General features: G+C 40.7%; 1 protein-coding gene across 1 annotated transcript in view; it reads left to right on the top strand.

The window, feature by feature from the left end:
* Positions 1-27,004, top strand: part of GFRA1 (GDNF family receptor alpha 1) — a 131,335-nt gene that overhangs the window by 73,696 nt on the left and 30,635 nt on the right. Inside the window, 2 exon segments of the mRNA XM_039709403.1 lie at positions 9,021-9,360; positions 25,772-25,881. Of these exon segments, the coding sequence (XP_039565337.1) occupies positions 9,021-9,360; positions 25,772-25,881 (450 nt within the window).

Raw genomic sequence — 27,004 nt, 5'->3', positions numbered from 1 at the left:
TGGATGTTTTGCTTGATGCTTCATGAAAGTTTGTTTCTTCTTAAGTTTTTTTTTCCTCCTTCCATCATACTTAATGTTCATATCACACCGAGTTCAGGTATCTTAGGATCAGCCTGAAATTAGACAGAAACTTTTGGAATTTTTTCCTCCGGCTCTTGTGAAATGACATATGAAGCCAAATAGTACTGAAGCATTCTAGTACATATATACATGTGTGTGTACTAATGTGTCTGTATGCATCCATGTGAGGAAGACCTAGGCTATTTTAAAGTAAGAATATTTCATGCTGTCACTGTATGTAATTGCAGATTACTCCCCTGATTGTGATCCACCGATGTAAAGAAAGCAAAATCTCATGTTGAATTTAGTTTCAGCAAGTGTAAGATGTTGTGGTTAGAAAAAACCAAGCCAAAAACCAAACCAGAAACCAAACCAGAAACTATTGCTTGTCTGGGATCTGTGGTTATTTCAGGGTTGGATGTCATAGATAAGAGCATATCTGGCCCCTTCTTTTCTGTAGCTGGCATGGCTTCAGGAGTAAAGCAGTTGTGAGAGAGCAGAGAAGGGACTTTGGAATTTCCTGCACTCCTGCTGTGTAGATTCAAACGCTAAGTTTAAATAATGGATGAAGCTAAGATTATTATAATTGATCATTGTATGATTTATATGGAGTAATTATAACTAGGTTGAGAAAGAATTTTCAAAAGCTAGTTTCCTGGTAGCCAGAGTCATTAAATAACAGTGTGCTGCCAAAACAAAAATTAGGTGGGAACGTAGCCACAGAGTTCAGAATGTCTGTCCTCCACCGGATTTATAACTGCTCAGAGGATGACAGTATCAGTGGTATTTTCCTGTTACGAAGAGTAAGGGCTGTTTCAATTGTTCTTCTTATCTTTCTTACTGAGCTCCACATTGTTTTAAGTGTAGTCAGGCATAATAACTGGAAAACTGTAAAAATCTAATGCATAACAAAACGAAAAGGTGGAAGAGGTTGAAAAGGTTAATTAAAAGTGTAATGATTGCATTTACTGAGACAGTCCAATTAATCACTTTATTCCAGTGGTCATGTGATACAGAAACCATTGCTCCAGAAAACTGATTCCTAGTGCTAGGATATCTGTGTTCATTTAAATGTCTATTTTTCTATAAATGGAAATTTAACTTTTTTATTTTAAGCTGCTTTTATTTATTTGAAATCATTTAAGCAGTAGGTAATGTTTAACCCTGTATCCTCACATAATACACTCTTCCAGCCGTGCTCCCTCTGAACAGGATGGGAGCATTGCCCCCTTGATAGTTGCAGTCTTACAGCCCCACGGGAGGTTTGCTTACAGCTTAATGGGCTTGTAGGTATAGAAGAAATGAAGCCCTAGAAATACATCATTATGTAATGTGATCTCTCTGAAACAGTGTATATGACCAACAAAGTGAATTCTCAAGTGTCAACAAGCGCAGCTAAATGTGGTTTTTACCACGTCAACTGGAAAAAAAGGGCAAAAAGAACCTTGAAGGATCAATTACAAGGGTCATAACCTTGTATTATCTGATTTGCTGTAATATTCACACAAGCTTTATTGGAATGGAACATAAATTTGAAAAATAGTGAGATTAGAAAGGATTGCAGTGCTAGAGCAAAGAGCTAGAAGCTTTCTCCTGGCTTATTTTGCTGGGGCAGCACTTTAGAGGGAGCCCATTATAAGCAGGAGAATAGTAGTTATGTTAACATGGTAATTAATCAAGGCTGAGGAAAAGAGGAAACAAGTTGTGAATTCAATTCTGTAGTAATAAAAAGAAATGCTGAAAGTTGCCCTGTAAATTGGCATGACTTTGGCAAAACAGTCCCTCACTGTGTCTTGAGAACTTGCATGCAGTAAATCACTTCTCATGGCAGCCGTGTAGGTTTGAATGTTTTCACAGGTTTATTCTCTATTTCCCTGTCTGCTGGTTCTTTCCTAATTCTGTTGACTTAGTATTTAGCTGATAATAAAATACTGAACTGTATAAGATGAGAGCATATGCAGTAACACATTTTCACTCTATTTTTAAGGGGAAATTAATTAGAAGAACTCAGCTGAAACTGTGGTGATAGCCTTCCACATCACAAACCCAGCCTCTCACTCAGTACAGAGCATGAATTGTGTGTGGAATGACTGAATCCCTCACAAAAAAAATTGTATGCTGTACATGGCCCCAGTCATGCATAATCCATCCCCGGTGTTAGTGTAGTGTGGATAGGTTAAAATCATCTTTACACCCTTAAAGTCTTCAGGGTAGAACTGAAATCAGTGGTGCAGTAATGTGAGAAACAGTGACTGGATCAGTTTGCAGCGACTGTAGTTTCTTTGTTTAGCAAGTCTCTGACTCTATTAATGTGTTTCTGCCTCCTAAGTGAGATACTTTGGACAGAAGTAAGAGTAGCTTTAAAGAGCCAAATTCATAACTTAAATTATTAAAAATTCAGAATAGGTGCAGTGAACAAAATAACTGTGCTGGCATAAATGTAATGTAGAACTGCTGTCCTCAGTGCCATGTGGAAACTTAGGGACCCTGGCATAACCTGTCATTAGATTTGTAACAGAAGTGGAAGGTGATAGATCAGGATATTTGAGTGAAGACAGAATTTCAGCATTGTATGCCACAGTATTGTTAACACTGGGGAGCAGGTTTTCCTCTCCCTCTCTGCTCTTGTGGAACTAAAATTTAAGCCAGATCACTGTAGGTTTATAAGACTTTTTTCTTACATAACTTGTAATTTGAGCAGATGTCCCTCAGCCAACCCACAGGGCTCAGCCACCCTGGAGTTTTCTGCTCAGCTTTTCCCCATTCCTCCCCAGTAAAGAATTAAAACTGTTAAAGGAAATAGTAAGATATAACTTCCCCCTTTTTAATCAATACATATGCAGCTTAGGAATTGCAGTTTCACTGCAACCTTTGTTTGCAGTGTCTATGAAATGCACCAGGCAATGGTTAACTAAAGCAGGATCTAAGTCAAAATATAGGCAAGAGCTCTGTCGAGTATTAGAGCCCAGATCCAATGGTGAACTTGGGCAATAAAAAATGCAGCATTTAGAGAATGTGGCTCCATTAATAGAATTTAACTTCCAGGAGCAGACCAAGAGATAAATGTGTCCACCTAAAAGTCAGAAGCTTCTGCTTTGAGGTGGTATCTATAGTCCTTAGAAGATGCTTAGAATCTTTATAAAGTACACAGAGAAAACAGTTTTAACAACAAGCAAACAAATAAAAAAAGGAACAAGAGTCTCTTAACTGTTAGGGTATTGAGGCACTAGAACAGATTGCAGATGGCCCATCCCTGGAAATATTCAAGGCCAGGTTGGATGAAGTTTGAGCAACCTGGTTTAGTGGAAGATGTCTGGATATACAGAAGCTGAGCTTTTTTGGAAGGCTTTGGACTGGAGGAGCCAGACTCCCAGCCTCAGGCAGGAGCATCTGCCCACGCAGCAGTCAGTGTGTGCTCCTGGGAGCAGACAGCCAGGAATGTAATGGGAACCCAGCACAAGGGGTCGTGGAGCTTCAGTCACCAAGACAGTGATCAGAACAGTCCCTGAGGAAGTGGGATGTCTTTGCTCTCTGCTCATCTCTGTGGGATTTCAGAAAGCCTGGGAGGGTAGCTTTCTTGTGGGTTTGGCAGTACCTTGGTCTGGAAGGAAGGCAATGAGGTGTGCTATAGAAAGGGTTATGTATTTTTTGAAGGGATTAGAAGTAGGGAGTACAAGTGGGATCATGCCTCTGCAGGCTTATAGAGTCTTCTTCAGGGAAGGTTTCCAGTCGTTGCTCTTGTAAGAGAAGTAACTCTCCTGCCTGGGTGCAGGCCAGCAGCCAGCAGTCTGCCTCCCAGTGAGAGCTCTCATTCTTGGGCTGAAGCATCTTGCTCCCTCTTTGTTTTGCAATATGCACCATTTCCTTGTTGAGAACACTCTGCAGTGAGATGGTTTGAGAGCCCTTCTGGGAAATGAGAACAGTGTTTCTGAGTTTCTGATGCCACAGAAGGCACTGAACCAAAGTCTGCAAGATCCCTGCTGATGATTCACCAGCGGAGCCTCACAGAAATGAAGGCCAGGGTGTGTTGGGAAAGACTTCAGACACAGCAGCTGTGCATAACACAGTAGCTGAACACTTCCAAACATAACATGGGAGATGAACACTTCCGGATCATGCCTGTTGGTTCATGCTAAGCAACATGATTGTTCCTAATCTCTAAATGGCTTGGACAGGAGACACTGTTGAGCTCCTCCTGTGAATTTACGGGGGTATTCAGAAGAGAATTCTAAAGACCTAGGCAATTTCTCTGAGCAAAGACTTAATGACTAACCAGGAAGGTGAAATGTTCCTGCTTTGGTCTTAGGAAGCTGAAGTGTCGTTTTAGGCAGTTTTGTTTGTTTAGATCTTTCTGTTGCTGTAGCTTTGGTTGTACCTTTCACAGGCATCAGTCTCATCTTTGTCACCTGGTGCCATCAACTGTAATATCAACATGAATCTTGTTGTATGTGGTAGTATTCTGAAAGTTCTGGTCATAGCTGATAATATATTAGCTTTAATTTAAAAACTAAGTCACCTGCTTATTAAGATTATGGAAAAGGTTGGAAATAGGCCAGCTCTTGAGTAAATGCTGAGCAGAAGAGAAGTAGCACTTCAGAATAACACTATCAGTCTCAGGATTTTTTTTAGGGATGACTCTTTCTTTTTTTTTTTTTTTCTGCCATTTGGAATTAGAAATAATTTCTCCAGGAAAACAGTAGTTTAGTTTAATCGAGATGACAATATTTGCTATGCTTTCCTTATTTTTTTATCTGCTCTTCTTACAAAGCAAAAGTACTTTGGTGAACCCCACGGCAGTACTTCTTTTTAAGTGGGATCATGACTCTCTTCTTAATTTTGGTCAGGTTTTGGTTTCTATATGCCATATTCTGCACCTGTGTTGGAGTAGGCCCATACCCATGTGGTCACCTCTATCACTTTGTAATATTGCCTTCCATCACATTAACTTTATTGCTCTCTTTACAGCATTCCCTTTACTATATCCACTAGAAAACCTACTAATGCTAATTACTTGCAAATAGTAATGGTAATTTTAATGACAACCTCAGTAAATTGTTTTTTATATGCTGAAAGAAAATTGAAAACTAAATGTGCATTTTGCTGCTTAATAAGAATCTTACAGAACAACTAATATTCCTTGTGTTCCTTCTGTCTAGTGGGAGCACAAAAAAGAATCTCCCAGTACCCACTGAGAATCCCTTTTTTGGGTACCATGGGCTGGGTTAGCAGGAGTTGAGGAGACACAGTAGGTAGAAATGAAATAGAAATTGAGGTGCAAGGAAAATGAAAGATGAAGGTGGAGAGACTGTGAAAGAAGGTGAAGCATGAGGAAGGTGAAACAGGGTAGAGGAAGCCCTGTTAAGATTTTAGGAGCACCTCTGGATAAAAGACAGGGCCTTTTGGCTATCTTCTTTCTGTGGTTGAGGGAGATTGAGTCCAGGACAGCTGTAGTAGTGTTGGGCCAGGGTGGAGGCATGCAGGAGGTAACAAACATCAATGTGGTTGCACTGCAGACCAAGGACTGCTTTTTCAGCTGTAGAATTGGTCAGAAAACATGCCACACATGTTCCATGTGCAGTAGGAGAGCTGGGGGTGCAGGGGCAGGCAAGTCAGAGTCAGTGCCCCCTGGTCCTGCCCCAGTCTGTGTGTGAGCTGTGCAGCAGCTGCTGCTGGGATGGGCTTTAGCTGTGCCACCAAGGCACAGCTCCTGGCTCTGCCTGGGCTCTGCCATCCCTCTGCCTGCTCTCCATCTGGGCAGCATCCCCAGCTGCTGGGTGGAGGCTCCTGCTGGGAGGCAGCAGCATCCTGGTGCTCCCAGCTCAGCCCTCCCGGGCCCCGTGCTGCAGGCAGGAGCCGCGCCTCGCCCACGGCCACCAGCGCCACTCACCACCTGTGAGAAGTGACTTCCCATGGGCTCTCTGGGGACTGGGGCTCTGTGGTTTGGCAGAGGTTTCCAGAATGGGCCCAGGCAAAGTGGATTTGGGAGAGACGAAGCTCTGCGTTGGGAAATGGTGGTGCAGAGAAATCTTGACTTATCCCATGCTCCTGCCCTGACTGCCCCCAGTCCATATCCTAATGCCCCAAGAGAGGGGAGAACTGAAAAAGGATCTCCTTACACAAGCCTTTCCCAAAGGATTCTGGCATGAAAAGTAGCTCTGGATAAGATCCATTTGCTTTTAAAGTAGTCACTACCTGGTAAGAGCCAAACTTCTGCCTGTCTTAATAATTTAAGCTTTGCAGAACAGAAGCTGGGTGAAATTTTGACCTTATAAATTACTGCTGCATAAGTAATCCTCAGGAACACTCCCAGTATTGTTAACTGTTTGTAGTTACCCAGGACCCAGGGGTTGCAAATTGTTCACTTTTGTAATGAAAACAAAGCATTAAATGTGTTGCAGATAGTAATTTTTTCATTCAAATGTGATTTAAAAGCTTAAGAGAAGTTGATATTAATGAGAAGAGTTAGTTTAGACAGTCTGGTTTAATTCAGATCAGTTGATGCACCTCTTCTACATTTAGTCTTGCTTTTAAAAGATAAAAATAATTTGTATAATGTTACAAGTGGGCCAGAAACAATAGTTAGAGACATAGGTATCAAAACAGAAAAGGCAAGGGGCAGCTTATAGCCAGGGCTGGTTTAAAAACAAAACCCCCCAAACCAGTCTGTATTCAGAGTTGATGTGTAGAGGAATGTGAGTGTTGGGCAGATATAAATTGAATTACAGGTATGAATATGCATAACTATACTTTGTGAAGACTTTGCACCTAATTCAGCTTTCACCCAAGATAACTCTCACTGCTGTTTGTGCTGTCAGTGACTTGGCTTATATTCTGCCTTTTAAAAAAAGATTGATTAACCTGTCCCTTCTGATTTTTGAGATCTTGTATTCACAGTGCTTTTTAATTCTGTAGCAGCATATATGAATACTGTAAGCTGAAGTCTGTTCATATTGCAGTACCCCATTCAGAGCTGTTCCACAGAATTTTGTTTTAAATAGTGGAATTCAGCAGTTGACTCCCAGGCACAAATAACCATGTAATTACTCTGCAATCACATAGTAATTAGCATATACTATTCATATATTGCATAATTATATGCCCTGCAGATTACATAGTAATTATATTTGTACTAAACATATAATTCTATATACTGTATTAAAAAAAACTTTGAGAGTTCATAGTTAATATTATAGTTGTATACTAATGTAGTACAACATTTTATATAAAAATGTTACAATTTTATGAGAGGGTTGTGTCTCATCTCTTCTGCATCTGGTGTTGCATAATCTATTGTAGGCTGCTGTTATAAGAAAGCCTGGGCTCTTAATTTATAGTCAAATGTTGCATATTTACAGTTTTGTAATTTATGAAGAGGAGATGCAAAAGTTGTCATTTTGTTGTGCAAGCAACTGAGATCGGGAAGGACTTGGAGTACAGTTTTGTAATTTATGAAGAGGAGATGCAAAAGTTGTCATTTTGTTGACAACTGAGCAGCTGAGATCGGGAAGGACTTGGACTGTGATTGTTAAATTACAAAGGTTAAATGTACAAACACACTGAACACAGCTACAACACACTGCTAGAGTGAAGCACAGATCTCATGCTCCTTAGCTGTGTGTTGTTTTTGGGTAGGTAAGATGCATGGGACAGTTGCAGGTGATCTGTTTGAATAATGGGAAGTGTGTGCAAGCAGCCAAGGCCCATCTTGGGCACAGTGTGTTCCAGCAAATGCAGCACCTTCTCAGCCAAGCTGCTCCGTGTTTTCTGCTCTGGAAAAAGAGAAAAGGTTGATATCCTGATCTGGAATGGCAGACAGCATGGTAGCAGAATGGAGATGAGTGGCTGTGAGTTGTAGAAGGACCTTGCATTGAGTTTCTGGGTAAAGGTGAAAGATTTAGGAAGAAAAGCTTTTTGTAAGAGTAATTTAGAGCTCTGGATCATTTAAAATGTTTTGTCATTCTGTAGCAGTGAGAAATTAATGCATTTTCTTGGATCTCTGATGTTGACATTCCTAACATCCAAAGCAGCATTATAATTATTCTTAATTGAATTTTGCAGTCTAATGCCAGTTGCCTTAGTTTTCAAGCAAAACATCTACTGGGTTTTAATATCTGGATAATGTATTGAGAAATTAATGTGTAATTATAGCTTTAACTTATATCTGAGTTTAATTTTTCCTGTAATTTTTTGTAGTGTGTATGTGTGTGTGTGTGTGTGTAAGAGAGAAAGGGATATCCTTGTTTTAAAATGTTTCTTTCACAGTTACTTTTAAATTTTGTGTCAGCTTCTTCAAACCTTGTGAAGTTTATATATTTTCCAGGGTTCAGGTGTCATCTGTAGACCTTACAACAGTATTTTACCTAAGCATGGAACTTGTGGGTGGCCTTAGAGAGCTCCCAGACAGGAGGCTGCACCTGATTTCCTTTCTATCTGGGTGGGCCGTCCTCAGACCTCAAAAAATGGGCATGTCTATTTTACTTTCTGCACTGTACACAGATTACTTTTAAAGGTTGTCACCTGGGGTAGGCATGGCATGTCATTTAACTTGTTCAAAGGAAAGAACTGGGAAATCTCAGAGCTTTACAAAACCAGAGTTAGAAGCCCATGTTGTCTCTGTGTTCTTATGCCAGATGTATGCTTTCCAATTTACCAGGGATTTTGAGAGCTGTTTGGTGAGACCAAGTCTTACCCAATAGTCCCCCTGCATGAAGAAGATGAAGTACAGCCTGCTTAGAGTGTCATTGATCCACCAGCATTCTGCCCTCATGGCATGCCCATGCTCTTGTTCACTTGTTCAACCAATACCCCGAGAAACAGAAGGACTGGTCCCAGTTCCAGGCACTGAAAGCTTTGTATGTAACAAATAAATGTATTCAGGATCTCGTTAACAGTGAAATAACCACAAAGCACAAAGTGTAAATGTGACGCCTTTCTCACTGCTGTTGTGTTGTTTTTTCTAGTGGAGCCAGTACTTTCAAAGGGGAACAATTGCTTGGATGCAGCCAAAGCTTGTAACCTAAATGATACCTGCAAGAGGTTCAGATCTGCTTACATAACCCCCTGCACCAGCAGCACGTCCAATGAGATCTGTAACAAGCGGAAGTGTCATAAGGCCCTCCGGCTATTTTTTGACAAGGTCCCCCCCAAGCACAGCTACGGGATGCTCTTCTGCTCCTGTCGAGACGTAGCCTGTACTGAGAGGAGGCGGCAGACTATTGTTCCTGTGTGCTCATATGAGGACAGGGAGAAACCAAACTGCCTGAATTTGCAAGAGTCCTGCAAGAAGAATTACATCTGCAGGTAAGATAGCACACGGCAGCGGAGTGATTAATGAGGTACCACGGAGGAGTTTTTGGTGCTGATGGATTTGCCAGGACTAAGGGTCAGAGTGCCCACTATGGAAAAGGATGAGTCAGGGAAAAACAGCAAATGCCTCTGACATCCTTAACAGAGTAACAAAAGCCCTCATTTGCTTACAGTGTGTGCCTTCTCCAGAACTGGTCACAGCTACTCCCTTGCATTATGGAGGAGTCTTTAAACCCCCAGTTTAATTATTACAGATTTTTGTTGGAAACATTATGTGTCTCTATGAAATAATGTGTCTAAACAATTTTTATATCCTATTAGTGACCAGATAAAAATAGAATTTTTATTATAATGGGATTTATTTTCATTGTACATGTTAGTACTAATAATTGGGAATACAGGCTTCATGTTGGACTTCATAAATAGTCACAATGCACAGACTACTCATGTGTTTTTAATTCATTGGGAAAAAAGGAGTCCACATTGTAGACAGAATCCCACTATCTTCATAGAGCTGTTTAGCTTTGAAATTGTCTCATCTCCCCTCCCCTGAGCAGAGTGCTGGGCTGGCTCAGCCCAGGGGTCATGGATTCACTGCCCTAATTCCCAGCCTCTTTCCCTGAGTGTTCTGGCAGTGCAGAGCCCTGCTCCACGGGACAGGCTGGGTCCTTTCCCCTCCTGGGGTCCCTGCAGGTTCTCACACAGAGCTCATTCAGTGGCAAACCAGGCCCTCCTCTGCTCTCAGGAAATGCTTTGCTCCCACTTAGCATTGTGTATGTTTATATTAGGGCATTGTTGTGCTAATGTCATATTTATGAAGTCTTGCCCGAGAACCCTGCTCGTTTCTAATGTGTAAATTTCTTGTAGATTATCCAATTCTGTGAATTAGCAAACAAGGGAGATAAACACTATTGTAAAATGTCAAGGACACTGAAGATACAATCTAAATCTTAATAAGTACTTATGCCTGGTAAAATATTTACTTTGAAGTTTGTTTATGAGATTTCCACTGCTGGTTTTAAGCTTTTTGCGGTAGCACTTCAGTTGTGCCTGAGTGTTGTTCAGAGGTCAGGAGGTGAGCAGTGCCCTGTCCTCCGTGGCTTTGGGGGAATCTGGAGACGCATTTCCTGTGGCCACCACAGGAGCAGGTTTAAATCAGAGCAGTCTGACTTGCATTCACCACCTTGATTGCTGATGCTGCTGCAGTTTATGAAAGCCTCAGAACAATCCATTTTCTATTTCCATGTTGTTCCATTAGTATTTTTTCTTCTATGTATTGCCTTCCCTATACACAGGTCCTGTTAATTAGTAGAGTTACAGTATCTTTACAGTGTTTTCTGCCAAACTGTCAGTGTGTTACAGTGCCAGTGAAATTGGAGAGAGGATTTTATAGAGAGACTTTTCCCTGTTATTCGGGTTGTAGTATTCTGGAATTAACTTGTTAAATTCATGCTATTACTTCTCTCATGACTGTGTTTTTCTTTGGTCAGCTTTGATCTAATGTTGTCTCAGCAGTTAAGTTTTTTATGGCATTTTGTTTAACTTCATGAGTCTGGTGTTGGGTTTCTCCATTGCAGTGTTGCAGGGGAAGGCTTGGTAAAATCTCTGCCTGAAGCTGCAGCAAGCACTGAAATGAAAAATGGATTTATTTGTAAATGAACAGTGACTTCTTTTGCTTTAGAACATCAGAATTAAAAAAGTTTTGGCTCTTCCAAGGCTCAGTGAGACGTGGCTGTGGGGGTGAGGGGCAACACTGGAATGGGTGGGCAAATGCCTGCAGGGTCTGGGGCAGACTCAGTGTGGGCAGCATTTAGGTCCTGTGGAGGTAAAGCAAGCTTGGTGTGTTGCTGAGAGTCACCTCACATTGTGCTACAACCTCCTGGGCTCTCTAAACTGCTGGTGGTTTAGTACCTTCCCTCCCTGCTGTCATGGAGAGGAGGAATTGGCACCAAAGCTGTCCCAGCCTATCAGACAGGGAAAGACATTTTGTCTCTGTGACTTGTGCACTTACAGGAAATTGGTGAGATTTGTTCCCCTGGTCCTGCGGGAAAACAGCGACTTGGGCAGGGCAGGAAAGAAAAAGGAGATCTGCTTGCTATTGTAACTACTGGCACTGATAAATATCAGTCCTTATAGTAATTCCAGATATGTTTAGAATAATTAAAAGCAGTAGTCAGTAGGTGTGTAATTCTAACTCTGATAACGTCTATTTCATTTTGAAATCAGAGAGAGTATCTAAATGGCAGAGTAATTTGAAAATATGGTCTGCCTACTGTGAAACCAGGTAATTTAGAAACTGTTATTTGCATGCCTATTACACCTATTAAAGCCTTTTCATAATGCTAGTTTAGACAAGGGGTGCAAGTTCTAAAGGTTTTGTGAAAATATGTTCATAAAATGGTTTATGAATACTGCTTACTCAGAAATGCAAGATTTGAATCTGCCTGTACTCTGTATAAAATATCAGCTGGGCCTGTGTAAAGTATTTAAACATTCAGTTTTGAACACACTTTAAAAGCTTTATCTTGGTGTATATATCACCAAGTCTGTTCTTGAAGCAGAGTTAAGAGCAGGGAAACAATCTGGCCAAACTACAGGTACCACTAACACGGCAGGATGCTTTGCTTTTTTATTATTTTTTTGTTCAATTCATTAATCTGTTATATAAGAAATTCTCAATCGAGGGATAAAGAGACCTGAAATGTCAGGAAATGCAAATAAGTTCTGACTTATGTAAACAGTCCTAATTTTCAACTTCATCAGAATGCTGAATGGTTCACTTTCATTGTCATTTATCTGCTGCCTCTGCTTGTATCCCAGTCCATATCCAGCTTTGAAACAATTGTAGTCTCTCAGGCATGTCTGTCAATGCTCACTGAAAAGAAAAGAAAAAAACAAGAAGCAGCCATTAGAGTTCTTTTCTGTTGTGAGCATAAACAAATCTTCTAAGAAAAGTCAGTGTGCCATCAAAAACTTTCACCAGTGATGTCCTGGAATAGCACAAACCTCTAAAGAACTTTGTGATCTGATCACTTCCGCTTACAATTAGTCTTCAGAAAGTTGACTGGCATGTTTTAAGAATATCATCCTGCTGTAAATGCAGAGCAGGGTGCTTCATATTTGCCACTATCACATTTGACAGTATACTGCAAATACTATTTTGCTTGAGTAATGAAAGTGTGAGTTATTAGTTTGGTCTTTTTAATAATCTGTCTTGAATTTGCATACTTGGGGGTTTTTTTCCTGGATATGTTCAGAAGACACTGACCAGAATGATAATGATACAGACACATTCTTTATTGAAATAATGCTGTCAATCCATTCAAGTGCTGCAAAGATCAGAAAAGAAGGGCAGCATCTTTTTCCTAATAAAAGAATCTGGTAGCAGCGTGTTTCTTGTCCTTCACTATAATTATACTCCAAGCGACTGGTCAGATCACTGAGGTTCATTTTTGAAGCTCAAATAGCCAGAAAGTAGTTCTTAACTAATTTCAGAAGACTTCAGTTGTCTTCTTAATTTTTTTGCTTTATTTCTGCAAAATGTACATATTGCTGTCTACAGATGTTTGATACTGAAGAAAAAATAGAAGAATACACTTAACATGTTTAACGTCTTCTTGTGGGATAGGGGAAGGATAGTAATGATATATCCAATTAGGCTCCAGTACGTGGGTCATCTCCTTGAAAATACAGTGAAAAATGTTTCCAGCACTATGTGTTCGGAAAGTCAAATCTTTATAAATGTGCTTTCATTGGTGTGTTCCTACCTCTTGGTCACCTGTCCTATCCAGTCTTAATTTTGTTGCAGCCACCCATTCAGCTCTGCATGAAGCATGTCTGCTTCTGCAGGTATCAGAACACTCTGTGAGGATATGCAAACACTGTTGTCAGGGCAGAGAAGAATTCATCCACTGGAAATGTTAGAACAGAGGCTTAGCTGCTTGCTGCATTTCCTGAAAACATCAGAAACTTGCCAAGGAAATAATTTTCCTTTGTGATACTCTGTTGAACACTTTTAATGATAATTTACCTTGGAAAGGGATTCACTGTGGCTGTGCTCCTTTTCTGTGAGGCATGTGAAAATCTGCAGGTGCTTTACACCTGGAAGCTCTAGGTAAAAGTGGCTTCTCTGTGTGAGCCCTGTGGACTGCTCCTGCAGCAAAAGCCACTGCTGGCTGCAAACCCTGCACCACCCTCATGCTTCAGCACTAGAGACAGGTCTGTGGTGAGATGTTTTAACTGTGCAGGCAATCCTTTTTGTCCTGCTCCTGGATGGGGGGAGCCCACAATCCTGTTCTAGGAGAGAGCAGTCCTCAGTTTCAGGATTAGCAGGGAGCAGTGTACTGGAGGGATGTGCGGGAGGAGACGGAGAGGGGAAAAACAAATTTGCCCTTTTCTTCACATGTTTTCTTTCTTATATTTCTCCTTCATTTTTCTCTTTTTTTCCATTGCTTTTTTCCCCCACTCCTACCTCTTCCCCTTGTTTAGTCTCCTTTCATCTCCTCTTCCCAGATCTCCCTGCAATTACCTGCCTTTCACCGCCTCTCTGACACGTTTGAATTCCATTACAGCCACTTACGGTGCCTCCTCACCTGCTTCTCTGCATGTTGTGCTTTTCCTCCCTCAGTATCCTGCCACGGTCCAGTGATCATCTGTAATTCAGCAAATGAGAGGGAAAACAGAGGTGCTGCCTCCTTTCTGAGCTGTGTAGCTGATATTGGTGACAATTCAGTTGGTCAGATAAAAGCCTGAGCGCTCACTCTCAGCCTGACTCTAGTTCTGCATGTTAAAAGGGCTCTTGGTGGGTGTTTTTATGAAGGCCACAGTAGCATTGCACAGTTTGGGATAACAGAGAGTCCCTCCAGGGCGTTTATATCAATTTGGCACTTGGAGCACCCTGGCAGCTCCTTGAGATGATTGGTTTGCTGTGGTTGTGTAAGAACCAGGGCAACAGTGCAGTTTCTGTAATGCCCTTGAGGACATTAAGAAAAGGACACTCTTGATTTCTAGAGAATGCAGGGTGTGCCTGCATTGTGTGTTTGGAGACTGAGTCAGGGAGTGGGTGCAAAACCTGACTCACCCTGCAGAAGATGCTTGCAGTGTAGTAGGGTGAGCCTGAGCTCTCTGCACCTGCACTCAGGAGAGTTCCTGTGTCTCCAGAGTACCAAGTGGGGCAGAAAAAATTGTAAGTCTGCTTTTTGGCCCATGCCCACAAGCTCACCTCACATACCCTGAATTTGAAGAGTGAGTTTTATACATATATGTATGTATAGGCATGTAAATGTATGCATATATGTCTATATTGCTAGAGGTTTATTTATTTAAGTGGAAAAAAAAAAGACAAAACAGGTGTTCATTCATTTTAATGAACTAATAGTGAGGCATGGTGACAGTTCAGAAAATTCAAAAAATCAGGTCTGAGGGGAGGTAGGAAAAAAGCTGGTGTATTCTGCAGGGGAAACTTGATGGTGTAGTGGAATATGTGTGTGTGGAACTGCTAGCCTGGAAAAAAATATTAATGCAGTCTCTGCAAAATAAGCAAAAACCTTTCAAGAAAGGCAAAGTAAAGATAGAAAATACTGCAATATTGTGTTATTTTCTTCCCTTTCTTTACATGACTCATTACTTTGATGTCTTCTGTTAGCAGAGCAAATAGACATAATATTGCTCTCCCTTCCCCCTCAGAAACAAAGGTAACTTTAAATTTCTTCCATCTGAATAAAACTCAAAATGAATCAAGCAGTTCCTCCTTATAAGGTATCCATAAATCCCTCTGGAATCAGAAAAATCCAAACATCCTGCAAAAGAAGACTGCTTTTTTTCCTTTTGAAGTGTGCATGGATCTCGTTCTGCAGTGCCCAGATCTGCTTGGCTGGCCCTCATTTATACTCTCTCTGGTCAGCTTAGGAGGGGCTGGCAGATTAAAAGCTTGCTGGGTGACTGACATTTCTTCAAAAGCAGGAGAGACACAAGGATACAGTAATTAGAAAAACAGCTCAGCTTTAGTCCTGCACCCAACTTTCCCTTGGCTTTGTGCTGTACCAGTAGGAGAGTTTATGCTCCAAGAAGCAGTAACTAGACAGTATTTCACGCTGAGGTCCCTTGTCAGGCAAGCTCAAACTCTCCAGGCAGCATCCCTGCAGTCAGGTAGATCCTCTGCTGATCAGGTTAAAAATAACCTGTGGTGCTGAATATTCCGTATTACCTCTCTGCAGGGCTGAAGAACTGGAAGTGGGAATAAAGAGTGCATGTCTGAGCATACAACAATCACAAAATAAACTCGGATGCCAGTGATTCAGGTTTTATAGGCTGTGTTTAGATACCCTGCTTCCATGTCAGTCTCTTTGTAGGAAAATGATTCAGTGAGCTGAGTGAGGTACTTGTGACCATTTCAACTCCAAAAACTTGGGGCACTTGTATCGAAATGTGATCCTTCAGAGAGTCTTTTAGGTTGGAAAAAAGCATTAAGAACATCAAGTCCAGCCATAAACCCAACACTGCCAAGCCCCTCACTAAACCATGTCCCCAAGTGCCACATCTACAGGTCTGTTAAATACTTCCAAGGGGTGGTGACTCCACCACTTCACTGGGCAGCTATTCCAATGCTTGAAAACTCATTCCATAAAGAAGATTTTCCTAATACCCAATCTAAACTTTCTCTGGCACAACTTTAGGCCATTTCATCTCATCTTGTAGCTTGTTACTTGGAAGAAGACCTTGCTACAGCCTCCTCTCAGGAACACTCCCCTGAGTGTTCATTTTGTCTGAGAGCCCTTATTTTATTAATTTATGTGGAAAAGAAAAGCTGCCTGTATTATTTAAGAAATAAGAAGACTACAGATTAGGAACATGAGCCAGGGTGGGGGTTACAGCAGGGCTAATGTGATCAATTTTGTTTTGTTGATTTATCGGGGCAGGGGGGAGAGATTAAACAACATATGCTAATTAAACAGTTTCACACATGTTTAGTCAAAAATATTGAAATCCAGGACAGTTAAATTTGGCATTAAACTTTAATAGAGATCTAAATTTGAAGCTACTCATGTCCTTACAGTTTAATTGCTTTGCTGGATGGGGCTCCACTAGGAGTACTGCTATTGCTGATTTTTTGAATTGTTAGTTGAGACATTTCAGTAGAAAGGAGTTTAGTATCCACTGGTTTGATGAGTAGTTTCCACCCCTTGATATATTAGATGTATTGTAGAGAAGATCTGTCATGTACACCCAGTCACATTTAGCTAACTTGCTGTTTCTGGGGCAAAGAAAGGGTGTATATATCACAGGATAGCATTTTCTTTAATAAATCAAAATGCGTTTTTCATTTACTTCAAGCCATGTATATGCTACAGGCAAGAAGCTGCTCTGTGTTTAATGTAAATAACAGATCTATTCTATCAAGTCCATTCCCAGTGTACTTCCTCTGACATCAGTGACTTGAGTGGATTTTTTCCAGGGGTGATTTTGGCTCTTCCTGTTCTGTGTAGGTAAATCTTCAGGCAGTGCTAATTAGGAGAATGTCAACTGATTTTACCATTCTGCTATGCTGGACTTTGTAAAGGTTATTTATATCATTCTACATCAGGGCCCAGTGAGAGGATATTTCTGGTGGCAGTTCATCTGTTAAAATAGCTGCAAGAAAATGTAAGCACTGGAGCTAAAAATAAAACTTTGTTTCTCAACAGAGCAAGTGACAGCCACATGCATATCTTCAAATTTTAGCATTCTCATGTTTACTGAATAGAAATTACATTGATTTAATTATGTTAATAATCACTACAGTGTTACTGGAGTAACTCTAAGTAGAAGCGAGATGTAAATGTGGCAGTGTCTGCAGAGACTTCCCAGCAGAGGTGGTGGTTGTTTCCTGTGGTTGTTTCCTATGCTTTAATGATCTGCTGGCTTTAAAACAAGTGACACAGAAGGGGTTTACTGGTGTGTTTACTGTTGATGATAGATTTTCTGTGTGAGCTGACTGTGACCCTTGTCTAAGGTTATTAATAGATGACCTTACATCAAAAGATAATGTTTGTGCTTACATTATATTTTTTCAAGCACATTCTATAAACCATTAAAGGAAGCTTTTTTATTATATAGCACATACTACTAAGAAATCTGTGAAATTCAAGCTGTATTATTTGAATATTTAGTTCACTTTTGTTTCAGTTCAAGCATAAATCACAGTGGTTGTCCTCTTAGTTATGATGCTCCCTTTGCCAATTAGTCATTAGGAAATGCTGGAGGTACATCTCAGTAACTGGCCATCACGCAGAATTGCAAAATATTTTTCAGAATGGACAGTTCATTTCAGAACAACATCTGTAAATGTCTGGGTGTATCACAGGCTGTCGACTCCTGGACTCACATTTTTTTCTCTGCCTTGTGTGTTCATCTTTTTTTGAGAGTGGAGTCAAAAAAGATGCTCTTAATACAGCACATCATCCTTAACTGGTAAAAATTATTTGTTTTGCAATTTTACACTACAAATCAGTGCTTTCTGTACTATAATTATATATCCATATTACTTCTAAAAGCAAGTAAACCATGTTGAATAAGGTCAGTGCTCTCTTGGCTTGCTGCTGCCAGAACTTCTTGAGTTGCTGTTTGGTGGGGTTGTTTTGTGCATGAAAAGATGGATCCACATAAAAATACTCTGCTTTTTATCTTCTGTATTTATGATTTTATATTTGTTGTTTTACTCCAAGGTCAGAGCAGTATTTAGAGTAGCTCCAGGATGGGTTCCAGCCATGCTGGCTGCCCACAGACCCTGCTCAGCTGAGTGCAAGGACACTCCGGGCACTCTTTCTTTCCTTGAGCCACCCTCTCACAAGGGGACATGGAGTTGTTTCCTTCAGGAATATCACATACTACTGAGAGATTTTCTTAGGCAAAGAGCATCCCTGCATAACCCCAGGAAACCTGATGTTCCAGTACATCTACCAACAGAAACTTTTCTGGTGAAGAGAGAACTTGTATTGGACTTTTTAGATTATTTTCCATCTCCAAACTCCCATCAGTTTCATGCTTGAGCTAGTAATAGTCTATTATAGTTTATTCAAGTGGCTGCAGGGAACATTATAGCCATGGATGTCTTTCTCAGGTACTTGGAAGCACATCCTTTCAGTGTGCACTCACAATATAGTTATTCATAAACACTGAGGCGTCCAGTGGCACGCTCAAGGACTTGCAGTGGGACTGCTTTTCCTTGGCTTGCTTGTTGAGAGTGACAGTGATTTTCTTAGGTTACCAGCCTGTGATTCAGACAATTCTGCTTGCCCAGCTAATGAAGTGAGAATAGTTCTTTCCTGAGTAACATCCTGCCAGGAGACACTGAGGCTTGGGCATCTTTAAAAATGCCAGTCATTTTTATTTAAGAGGCTTTGAATTAAACAGCATAAAGGAAATTAAGCAAACGATATACAAATTCATGGTAGCTGGAAAGCAGCTGGTGGATTTGTTCATGTTATTGGAGTGCTTTGGTTCAGAGACAGGTAAACTAAATAGAAATCTTACCAGCATCCCCTGATAAAATCACTGGCTGACAATTCAGCCTGTCATTTTGTAGAGGGCTCTGACAGAAGTGTTTTCTTTGCAGCTGAGAAGACAGAAACACATTATGAATGCTTAAGGTCGATGCAAGGAAACAGAGCCCTGCAAAACATATTTAATATAGGTTTGATTTCCTGTGGAATGTTTTCCAGATGTTCTCTCCAACAGGCCTCTAAAAATGATGTGAGGTAATTTTTTTTTTTTGCAAACAGAAAGAGAAGATTCTGTGTTGTATCACAGCATCTGAGAATCACTGTTCTAATTCTTTATTGCATTACCTTGTGCTCAAGATTTTCACCATATTTTTCAAAATCGGTTTTATTACACAAAAGGTCAGTAGTATATAAATATTTATATAACCCAATTTCAAATAAATCATACTTGTTTAGAATCACATTTGAGCTTAGTAGTTTCCCTTAAATCCAAAGGAGACCTAATATATTAAATTAAAATTACTCTCATGCCTGATCTTGAGTCGCTTAGCGGATTTAATTAACATTGATAAACTATGACATTAGTGTTTTGTTAAGTTCTTTTGATTTTCTGTAGCAGATACTGTGTAAAAAGATCTAATTGGTCTCCAGCAGATGATATGAGCAAAGAGGAAGGATAATATTAACAGAAAATGGTATAGAACTGATTGTATTTGCTTTCCACAAAGTGCAGTAAAAGAACATGTGTTTAGGGTATTAATTTCCTAATAGAAGAATAGAAAGAATACAATGTTTGTACTTGTAATTTTAAAATACAGATATGCATAGGTGGAAATGCTTGTCATTTTGCATGACTGAATTTCAGAGTTAGATCTCCATTTTCTGGGGCGTTAAATGTCCAGGAGGCCCCTGATAAACAAAAAAGCCTGAACAGTAACATAAATGCTGGCAAATGTGTTGGGGACATGGTAGAGGCAGAGAGCTGGGTCGAGTGTGGCTGCTCCTCTGGAGGGACCAGCACTGGTGGCTTTGTGCCTGTGCCTGATGCTCTGAGCAAGCACTTCTGCTGCTGGAAGGCATCTCAGTGAATCTTGTGTGGTCCCTGGTGTTTGTTCCTGTGTCTAGTTATCCCACAATCCAAACAGGCTGCCTCTGTGTAATTGGGCATTGTCCATATTTTGCTTTCAGATGAACAACGCAGTTTTGAGAGGCAAGTTGAACCCAGAATCAAATATTTGCTTGGGTTTAGTCTGCCAGACATTTAAAATAACAAAACAGCAGCAAAACCAGATAAAAATCAGCTTCTTTCAGTTAGTAGCTGGTATTTGGGGCCTAAAATCCTGTAATGGTTTCTGCCAGTGTTGGAAAAGATTTGGATCAGCTCATGTGAGAGAAACTGCTTTCAGTATTCAGGTCTTGGGAGGAAAATGTTTTGCCAGCAGAAATTTACTTTTTCACCCTTCCCACTCCCCAAAAGGTACAAAGGCTGAGGTGGATGTCAGAATGCAGCATGGGATGGGGGCTTCCTGGGCTCATCCCACCACCCCAGCTTGGGAGTGGGACATCTCCCTGGGTTCAGGATGGGACATCAGCCCGTGGGCAGATCTGGCTCTGTGGGGCCATGGCTGAGCAGGGCAGGAGCATCAGTGACTCAGGGCCTGGACACTGTCATTGTTTGAGAAGGAGGGTAGCCACCAAACACAAACCAGCCTTTTTGTTGGAAAAATTTAGTGGGGTTGCTGTTTAATAAATACATGGGAAAGTGACCTCTTAAATAAGAATGTCAGAATTTGTAGTTGCTCACAGGTGCTCAACGGTGTGTTTAGATAGCTGAGGAGGTGTAAGATTTATTAATATTACACAGCTCTAGTGTTCTTTAATGAAAAAGAGATGGATCAAAGCTACTTTACTATGTGCAGGGAGAGTCATCTCTCGTTATGGAGTTCCTCTGAGGCTTTTTTCATCCCACTGGTTGATAGAGCTGCTTATGTGGCCTTTGCCTCATTTTCTCACTGTTTATGAAAGAAGGAGAAAATGAAATGCTCCTCCAACAATGAAGCCATTAGTTTGGCCACATACCAGCCCTTGCAACCATTTCTTGCACCCCAGCAGAAGCAGCACCACCCCAGCCATAGAGGAGCTATTTGTAGCCAGAGTAGGACACTGCAGTTGACCCCCACGAAAGAAGAACAAGTATTTTGACTTGTTGTTTTTTTCTGTAATGGTGCCATTTATCACTATGACACACATTCATTGACTTAGTCTGGCTTTTTTCAGTGCGGGATTTATACCTCTTTTCTGTTTTGAATATTGATGCAGCACTTCCCTTACGTGACTGCACTGCCAAATGGTGTCTAGACGCTCGAGCAGCTCTAACTAATTAGTGTAGTCACCTCAGTCTCTCAGCTCTGGCATTTACCTACTCTTTGTGTTACTGCTATAAATAGGTGCCTAAACACAAGCAGCAGTGCAAGGAGAGGTGGCAGTGAGCATGTCCAGACCTCACCTGACATCCCTGAGGTGTGGCACAGCAGCACTGTCACTCCCTGCATCCCTGACAGGGCAGGTGCTTGTAACCACTCACTTGGACATCACAGCCTGTGTGTGGCAGCCAGCAGGAGACCTGAGCTCAGTGTCTTGCTTGGTGTGAGCATCACCAGTGCCAAGGCAAGGCTCAGAGAGGTTTCTCTCCTCAGGGCTCAGCCCTGTGTACCAACAATACAGTCAGAGAGAAAAAAAAGAAGAGAAATCAACACCTGCCATCCCAGTGAGGTGGGTGCTTGTGGAGGAGGAGTCTGGTTCAGAGTGTTGCTGTCTGGTAGGTCATTATTTGCACCAGATCCGAACTAAAATTTGTAAAATTTTCTGCAACTTCACTGTTCTTATCATACTTCTAAATACTGCACCAATGCTGTAGGTGCAATAGCTAAAGCTGAATTGACCAACCTTAAAGAGGGAGAACTGATAAATATCAAAGATAACTTCAGGACATCAAAGAACTTTTGCAGAACCTTAAGAACAAAAAGTAGTGAAAACCTAATCAATGCTGCCTATGCGACGGGTTGTGCTAATGAAAAATTAAATTGCTTCAAAAATTATATGCAGATCCAATACAATACTGCTATTAAAAAAGCTTATTTGTAAGCAAATGTGAAAGTTTTGAATTATCCAACTGAGTATTTGAAGAGCCACTATCATAAGGAGAGCAAATTAACTTTGCTTCCTTTGTATTTTTAACTGTTACAAATTATTTTACTGGTACTAATACAAAGCATTAGAGAATAGCAGGTTTGGGATTTTTTCTTTTCTTTTCAGAAAGGCTGTTTGTTGTTCGAGGAGATTTTCTTTGAATTTGCTGATGGGATTATTCCTATTTTCCAGCTAGTGGTATACAAAATATTTAAAGTAAGCTTTCCAGAACATCTGCAGGTTTTCCAGGGCTAAGATAAGACTAATTTAATTTGTGGGGGTTTTGCCCTACAAAGAGATGATTTTTTTTTTTTGTATTTTTGTTTTTCCCTCTTCCTGCGAGGAAGATTTCTGAGCAGTACCCCTTATTTATGCAAGGAAAAGGGAACACATCACAAATGTGGCTGTGCACAATGAGGATTTTGTGACAGAAAAAGAAATTAATGGTTCCTTTTAGATGTGGCCCTGCTCCATGTTATGATCAATATAAAACTGTCTCTCTTCAGCAGTGAGATACACCTGTGTACACTGCACATGTAAAACTGTGCACACTTGAAGGTACATGTGGCAAATTCTGTTTGTTCTCTGGGTAACAAAACTTCTCAGTCATGGGTTAGAAACCCTCAAGTTGCCACCTACAGGTTGCCTCCTGCTGAAAGAGCACTAATTCAATACAGTGCATATTTTTGGATAGGACTGCTATTATCAGATTGCTCTGATTCTGCATCCCTAAAAGGATTGTCTCTTTTACCCAAACACTTCTTAATATTCATGTGCAATACTTTAGGATTAATGGTTCTCATTAGGCTAATTTGTCTCTCTCTCTAGATAAATAGCAGTACCACTGTTTTGGTGTTCACTGATGAGCACACTTTCATCACTGCCAGTCTGCTGGAAATGTTTTGGGGTAGATTTTCAGTGAGTGTTAATCAGCAGATCTTCACTGGAAGTACTGGAGTATTTTATGACAGATGGAGATCTCTGCTTTTTTTTTTTTTTTGGCCTTAGCTTCATTTGCAGTGCAAATGAATCCACATAAGTATCAGGTGTAGTTAACAGCTCAAGAGAGGGTGAGAGCTTGGGTTGTGTGAAGTTTGGACGACTGGCTAGGGAAGGGTTGTCTGATAATGTCCAGCAATGCTCAGACCAGAGCTATCTGAACTGCAATTGACTTACGAAAACTTAAATGTGCAATGTTGTCACATCATTACTTTTTATGACCACCAAAATTCTTCAGAAATTCACGTGGAAATCAAGGTGTATGCAAAAGAGATCAGCAGAGCTATCTTTAGCCTCCTGTAGGGTATACAACAAAGAAGTTCTTTAAGCAGGCTGGGTAGTAAATGACTGAGTTTATTCCATGGTTATCAGTCCTTAGAAACATTTAGAGAAGAGGAAGGTATTTAATGATCTCTGGACCAGTGCACCTAATAACCTAAGGGAGAGCTGGACATTGAAGAAGGATGAAATGATTGCAAGAAGTGTTTTCAGTATTATCAAGATGCTGATTGTATAATCCATTGCCAAAAAGATTTATTTGTGGTCACATAAATAATGAAATTTAGATCTGAGGAGCTACTTTGTTTTAGAAATACAAGAATACTGTATAAGCAGAAGGCTTGCCCTTTCTACCATGGCAGAGGTTTTTCATACTAGATAGATGTAATAGGCTCTATTCTGTTCTAAACCTGACTTCATCCAGGTATTAGTAGAATTAGAAAAATCCTTGGAACCTGTCAACTCTCTTTGTTCCCAATTGATCCAAAAGCTGGATTTGAGCCGCTGTCTTAATTACAGACTGGGAGAGGAATCACTGCAGTGACACAGGGTTTCCTTTCCCAGATTGTCTTCATGGTGCTGCCATTTATCTCTTTCCATACCTTGAGACCCATTTCCTCTCAGCCTGTCTCCTAGCAGGTACAGTATCTGTTCACCAGCTAAGTAGGGATTTTATGTAAATTTAGAGATACATGTGCATACATACATATGTATGCACATACATGTATGTGTGTATATATATGCACACACACGTGTATATATATATATATATATATGTATGTATGTATGAACGTTTGCTAGAGAGATTGACTTTTTAAAGCTAATAAAGGCAACTGGGTACAGATTTCCATCTCAAGGTTAAGTGGTTAAATAAGGCAAGAGGAGTGAAAAGCTTAGGGTTGACTGTGGCTTGAAGGCAACAATGGATTTGCTGGTGTCAGTACAGTTAGCAAGAGATGGAACTAAAATAAGGCCATGAGAGCAGCTCTCATAAATTCAGGTGTAGGTTGCATGGAGTTTATTTATAGGATGCTTTCTCAAACTAAGCCTCTGAACCTTTTGATGTTTGTCCATCATTACTTTCAGGCCAATTAATGATGTGTATCCAGTCCCATTCTGGGGTAGGTAAAACAATAAAGCAAACAAAGATAATTAGTCTCTGGAGCATGTAAACAAATAAAGTAAATCACTTGCAAATCACTTGTTTCTGCTAACTTTTGTGGGGTTGTTGCAAAACTGAAAAAGAGCATTTATATTGCAAATCTGCATAATGCTGGAGCAGTAATGAAAATTCATAGATTATACTATTCTGATTTTGAGAGGGCTTTGCAAAGATTAAGCATCTTATCCTGAGACATTACTGTGGGTTGTCAGATGCAAAAGAACATTTTTATAACTATTTCACAGAAAAGAAGATTTAAGTAGGGAGATGATTTTATTTTTTTTCATAGATGAAGGAGTTAATAACACTTTGTAAATAAACAAAAGTCACTACTCCAAAATTAAAAGTCTAAAATGGGCAGGGGAGTGACTGTAGGATGTGTGACCTTGACCCGCCTCATCAATGCCTTGCAAATTTTACAGACCTGAATGGGAGCATTATGTGGCCTTTGAACCACAAACAACCAGAAGAGATCTGTTAGCCCTTTTAATTTCCATCATGGGAGTGATCAGTTGATCACAATACAGCTTCACTCCTGGCCTTAAATCACCTCCTGCATGGAATCAGAGCTCTCCCCTCCTTGGCCATGTGCTGGCTGAGGTGGGTGAAGATAAAGTGGCCACTCAGCAGCAGAACTCGATGCAGAGCACACTTTCCTTTCATCTCAGCCCTGGAGTCAGTACTCTGGAGTTTGGATAAATGCAGGTTTTACAAGAACAAATAGGTCTCTGTGGCTCTGGGGGTGAGGAGGCTGTGCCAGCTGCTCCTGCCTGCTGCCCCAGCTGCTGCTGCAGGCCAGGCCAGAGCAGGGTGAGCCCACTCTGGAAATGTGGGAAACCACCAAAGCAGGTCCTGCTTCCAGTCTTGCAGTGAGAGTCTTGCTCTGTGAGCACAAACATACAGCTTTGTGTAGTCAGTAAATCAGCAGAAACTGTGCTCTGAATAAAAGACTCCAGTTAGAGTTCAGATCCAGGCAAAATGACTCCTCATATGATAAAATCAGTCTTTGTCTTTTTTTTCTTGGCATGAAAATGCAGAACATTTCTTTTAGTAAAGGGCAGGCATTTCCCTGTTCTTCTGTTCCTTTTTTACTGTTTTGTTACACTTTTTTGTTCTGACTTCAAAAATAGATTCTGGAAAGAGATGTGTCGTAGAAAGAGACTCTCAATAGCTGAAATGTGTCCATTATTCATTTAAGTTAAAAAATATTAAGCCTTGTCCAAAAACAGAGAGTGTAAAAGGTAAGAGTGCCTTCAGGCTTGACTTTTAAAGATATGCATTTTTCTTCCTGTTGCAGATCTCGCCTTGCAGATTTCTTCACAAACTGCCAGCCTGAGTCACGCTCTGTTAGTGGCTGTCTGAAGGAGAACTATGCTGACTGCCTGCTCGCTTACTCGGGGCTCATTGGTGAGAGGGCAGGGAAGGGTGGGGGCTTGCTCATGAGAAAAAACCCCAAACTGCATTTGGAAGGCCTGTGTGAAATAAAAGCTGGAATATAATGCTGTATTATATGATCCTAGGCCAGTTTCTCCACCTACATAGAGTGGCCCTGCTTTGCTTTACAGAGATTCTTGGGGTAAGCTTGTACATGACAAGAAATTTAAGGATGGAAGGTAAGGAGAGAAAGGTGCTTGAATTTGAAATAAATGCAAGTTTAAAAGTAAAGCTTATTTAGAGTGTTGAATGTAGACAGGAGTGAGGAGTAGGAAGTTAACAAGTGGAAGTGCAGCTTGGCTGATATTGCAGCTGTCATCACAGGTTTGGGTAAACACCTTCAGAGAAAGGTACCTGGATCTGAGGCATGAAACAATAGATCAATCCAGCCTTTTATCAATTCCAGCTGCTATTCTTTCCGTGATATCCTTCTGTCCACTCCAAGTGTTTTCAGAGATGCCTGTCAGTGAGTTGAGCTGAGACCAAATCTGAAATCCTCTTCCCTCCCCAGTGTAGTTATTTTTATTTGTTGTCATCTTCCTGAGTGTCAACAGGCACAAGGATGCCTTTATGGAAGATTCCACATGCCACACTCAATATTTGATTCCTGAAAAAGAGAGATCATGTCAAGAAGCTGAATGTGTTGTAGAAATATCATAGTTGGGCAATAAATAATAAGTGAATGTCAAAACTCCGAAACAAGTAAATTTGAAAGGCCACCAGATAAAATGTTTTTAAGCTTACAGCCTGCACCTGCTGCAGTGCAGTAATATCCCCTTCTGTTGGGCATGAAGGTGCCAGCTGAGGCCCTGAAGCTGATCCTGCTGTTAAGTAAATGTCTCTGGAGATAAGATCGAAATGAAAATATTTCTAGAATAGGTTGGGTTTGCTGGAAAATGACTGAAAGCTATCCTCAGTGGCTTATTGTTACCACTCTTATTACTCTAGCAGCTAACAAGTGAGGTAAGTCCATGTGGCAATGGGTAAAATGAGATGTGATGGCTTCAAAGGATATTCTGCTACCACTGAAGAGATTAAGACAGTATGCAAAGGCTATAACATCTGAGCAGTTATGACAGACTGTCATTTGACTCTC

The sequence above is a fragment of the Passer montanus genome, unplaced genomic scaffold (genome assembly GCF_014805655.1).
Source record: "Passer montanus isolate IOZ18808 unplaced genomic scaffold, ASM1480565v1 scaffold21, whole genome shotgun sequence".
NCBI lineage: Eukaryota > Metazoa > Chordata > Aves > Passeriformes > Passeridae > Passer > Passer montanus.
This window is presented reverse-complemented; position numbering and strand designations above follow the sequence as displayed.